The sequence below is a fragment of the Cucumis sativus genome, chromosome 6 (genome assembly GCF_000004075.3).
Source record: "Cucumis sativus cultivar 9930 chromosome 6, Cucumber_9930_V3, whole genome shotgun sequence".
NCBI classification, from domain to species: Eukaryota; Viridiplantae; Streptophyta; class Magnoliopsida; order Cucurbitales; family Cucurbitaceae; genus Cucumis; species Cucumis sativus.
In genome coordinates, this window is record NC_026660.2 from 27,605,418 (window position 1) to 27,608,597 (window position 3,180).

At 36.9% G+C, this 3,180-nt stretch overlaps 1 protein-coding gene across 1 annotated transcript; it reads left to right on the plus strand.

The window, feature by feature from the left end:
• The first annotated feature begins 322 nt into the window (after positions 1–322).
• On the plus strand, positions 323–2,848 carry LOC101202948 (purple acid phosphatase 5). The gene is made up of 8 exons (XM_004149930.3): positions 323–674; positions 790–996; positions 1,082–1,193; positions 1,286–1,512; positions 1,589–1,727; positions 1,827–2,047; positions 2,135–2,256; positions 2,398–2,848. Exons 1-8 carry the CDS (start codon positions 513–515, stop codon positions 2,585–2,587), a joined length of 1,380 nt encoding a protein of 459 aa, XP_004149978.1. The 5' UTR covers positions 323–512; the 3' UTR covers positions 2,588–2,848.
• The last annotated feature ends 332 nt before the right edge of the window (positions 2,849–3,180 follow it).

The window sequence follows — 3,180 nt, forward strand, 5'->3', positions numbered from 1 at the left end:
TTAAATCCAAGAAAATCAATAAATATTTACTGAACGATATGGAAGGATCATTCAAAATATATATATCTACGCGTTTACAGTAAAATACAAATGTTTATTGTCGTTAAAGTTCACAAGTCTGTAGAAGATGGTTTTCTGTGAAAACGCCAAAAAAGACAGAAAATAAGGGTTAGGGAGCAAAATTTAAACGGCTGATTGGGTTCTTTATTTGAATTTCAATGAAATAGAGAAATTATTCATGGATTGATTGATATCCAAACAGAACACGAATATACCTTATTACACGGATATAAGATCGCCCATCCACCGCCATTAGGGATTGCAACCAAAATCAAAGTTAACAATTTACTTACTTACTTACTTACTTATTTATTTATTAATATTATTATCATCATCATTAATGTTATTATACAACCACCAAGCCATCTTCAAGTAATTATTTAATCCGCCTCTCAAAATTCAAACCCCTTCATTCTTCACTCTTCACTCTTCACTCTTCCAAATCCCCTGCCATGTCTGCGATTTGGCAGTCCATAGCTCTGCTTCTACTCCTCTCTCTCGCCAATCTCACTCATGGAGGTATTACCAGTAGGTTCATGAGGAAACTTGAAGCTTCCCTTGATATGCCCGCCGAAGCTTTCCCCCCACCCTCCGGTCACAACGCTCCCGAACAGGTCTCTCCCATTCAAATCCTGAGCTTCTAGATTTTCTGCTACAATTATTTTTCGATTTGGCTTCTTTTTTTTTTTCTTTTTTTTTATTATTATTATTGTTTCGGTGATTTTGCAGGTCCATATAACACAGGGAGATCGTAATGGCAAAGGCGTTATAATTTCTTGGCTTACGCCATTGTCGCCTAAACCTAATGTTGTCAGATATTGGGCTGCGGATAGTGATGAGGAGCACGACCACAAAGTACGCTCTAGAATCACCACTTACAAATATTATAACTATACTTCCGGATATATTCACCACGCTACCATTAATGATCTCCAGGTTCGTTTTCTTCTGTCTCTGTTCTGTATTAAGCCCTATTTTTTTCGCTCTTTTTCCAGTTTGTTTCTGAAAATTTGTATTGCAGTACGACACAAAATACTTCTACGAGATTGGGAGTGGCGATGCGACGCGTCGGTTTTTCTTCACAACGCCTCCCATGGTCGGCCCTGATGTTCCTTACATATTCGGCATCATTGGTAACTGTTTCATCGCTTTCTTTCTCGCATACGGTTCGATCGCATTCTCTGTTTTCAGAAATCAGCATTCAGTAATTCCATTATCTCCGCAGGCGATCTTGGACAGACTTATGATTCGAATCAAACGTTTGAGCATTATTATTCAAATTCGAAGGGACAAGCGGTGCTGTTCGTCGGAGATCTTTCGTACGCGGATAATCATCCGTTTCACGATAACAGGAAATGGGATACATGGGGTCGATTTGTTGAGAAGAGCACTGCGTATCAGCCATGGATTTGGACTGCCGGTAACCACGAGATGGATTTTGCTCCAGAAATTGTAAGAACAGAACAAGAACGAGAACTTTATATCTTCTATTTCTGAAATTTGAAGCTAATTTGAGTCATTGTTTCAGGGAGAAAACACCCCGTTTAAGCCTTTTACACATCGGTATCATGTCCCTTACAAAACAGCTCAAAGCTCATCGCCGCTCTGGTATTCCATCAAGCGTGCTTCTGCCTATATCATAGTTCTTTCTTCTTATTCTGCTTATGGTATGTGTTGTTTAATTATTGTGATCTGTTTATATAATTACTGTCAAACAATTAAATAAAAAAAAAGAGCTCAGAATCGAGCCTTTTCTGATCTTTCAGGAACCTATACTCCACAATATCAGTGGCTACAGAATGAGTTTACGAAGGTGAACAGAGAGGAGACTCCATGGTTGATTGTTATGGTTCATTCACCTTGGTATAATAGTTACAACTATCATTATATGGAAGGGGAGAGCATGAGGGTCATGTTTGAATCCTGGTTTGTTGAAAACAAAGTCGATCTTGTTCTTTCAGGCCATGTCCATGCTTATGAGCGTTCGGTATATGAGCTTCTTCCTTCATTATTTTTTACCCTCCTTTTGAGATGGAGATTTGATAAAATCAATTGTTTGTTTCCTTTGTGATAGGAACGAGTATCGAATGTGAGATACAATATAACTAATCGATTAAGCTCTCCAATTAGAGACATTAATGCACCAATGTACATAACAATTGGCGATGGCGGCAATATTGAAGGCCTGGCTAACCAGTGAGTATCCTTTGAATTTTGTAATATTAAATTTGAAATCCTTACAAAAGGTTGAAATAAAAAAACAATTTTTTTTAGTCTCTGCTTTTCAGAGATTTTGTGGGGCTAGGGGTGGTAATGTAATGGGTTCGGTTTGTGCAGGTTCACAGAACCACAACCAAATTACTCGGCATTTAGGGAAGCAAGCTTCGGACATGCATTGCTTGAAATAAAGAATAGAACTCATGCATATTATACATGGCACCGCAACCATGACAATGAGCCTGTTGCTGCTGATTCGCTTTGGATTTACAACAGGTTTTGGTACCCTGAAGACGAGAGTTCTCAATAGGTTGCTTTTGAGTTTTAGGTAATCTAACCATTCAAAACAAAATATTTCCCTTTTCGTGTCCTGTAGGCCGTTGGTAGTGCCTTTCAATTTCAATTTTTTTTATGAATTAAAATGTTTTCTTTATGGTCTGCTAATTAATAATATCTTAGTTCCTGTTGCCCACAAACGTGATTGACAATGGTTTGTATTTATTTTATATTCATATTCCTTTTTCATGAAAGGAACCAATCATTAAAGGTGGTTAGTGTAGTCAAAATTCCACTCTTTGGCCAAAGGAACAAAATGAATGGGAGAAAAATAGCAGAATATAACTGCAAGTTGGGTTTCTGTTATGCATATTGATATAGAATCTCTAATCTTTAACCATACAGTATTATAATGAATAAACAGGAAATTTCTCAGTCGTAATTTAACCGACTAAAATTCTATTATTAACTATTTCTGTTGTAGTGTAGCAATGCATAATGTAATTAGTCATTGTTTTGTTAGCTGGTTCGTTGGTTGCTATTAAGGAAATTAAGCTCCCTATGAACAAATGATCTTTATGACTATTCTTTTGTCTTTGTAAAAGTGTGATGTTTACAACTAAGTTA

Coding starts and splice junctions, on each gene's coding strand:
- LOC101202948 (XM_004149930.3), top strand. CDS start 513: ATGTCTGCGATTTGGCAGTCCATAGCTCTGCTTCTACTCCTCTCTCTC. Junction 675..789: donor GTCACAACGCTCCCGAACAG/GTCTCTCCCATT, acceptor GTGATTTTGCAG/GTCCATATAACACAGGGAGA. Junction 997..1,081: donor CTACCATTAATGATCTCCAG/GTTCGTTTTCTT, acceptor TTTGTATTGCAG/TACGACACAAAATACTTCTA.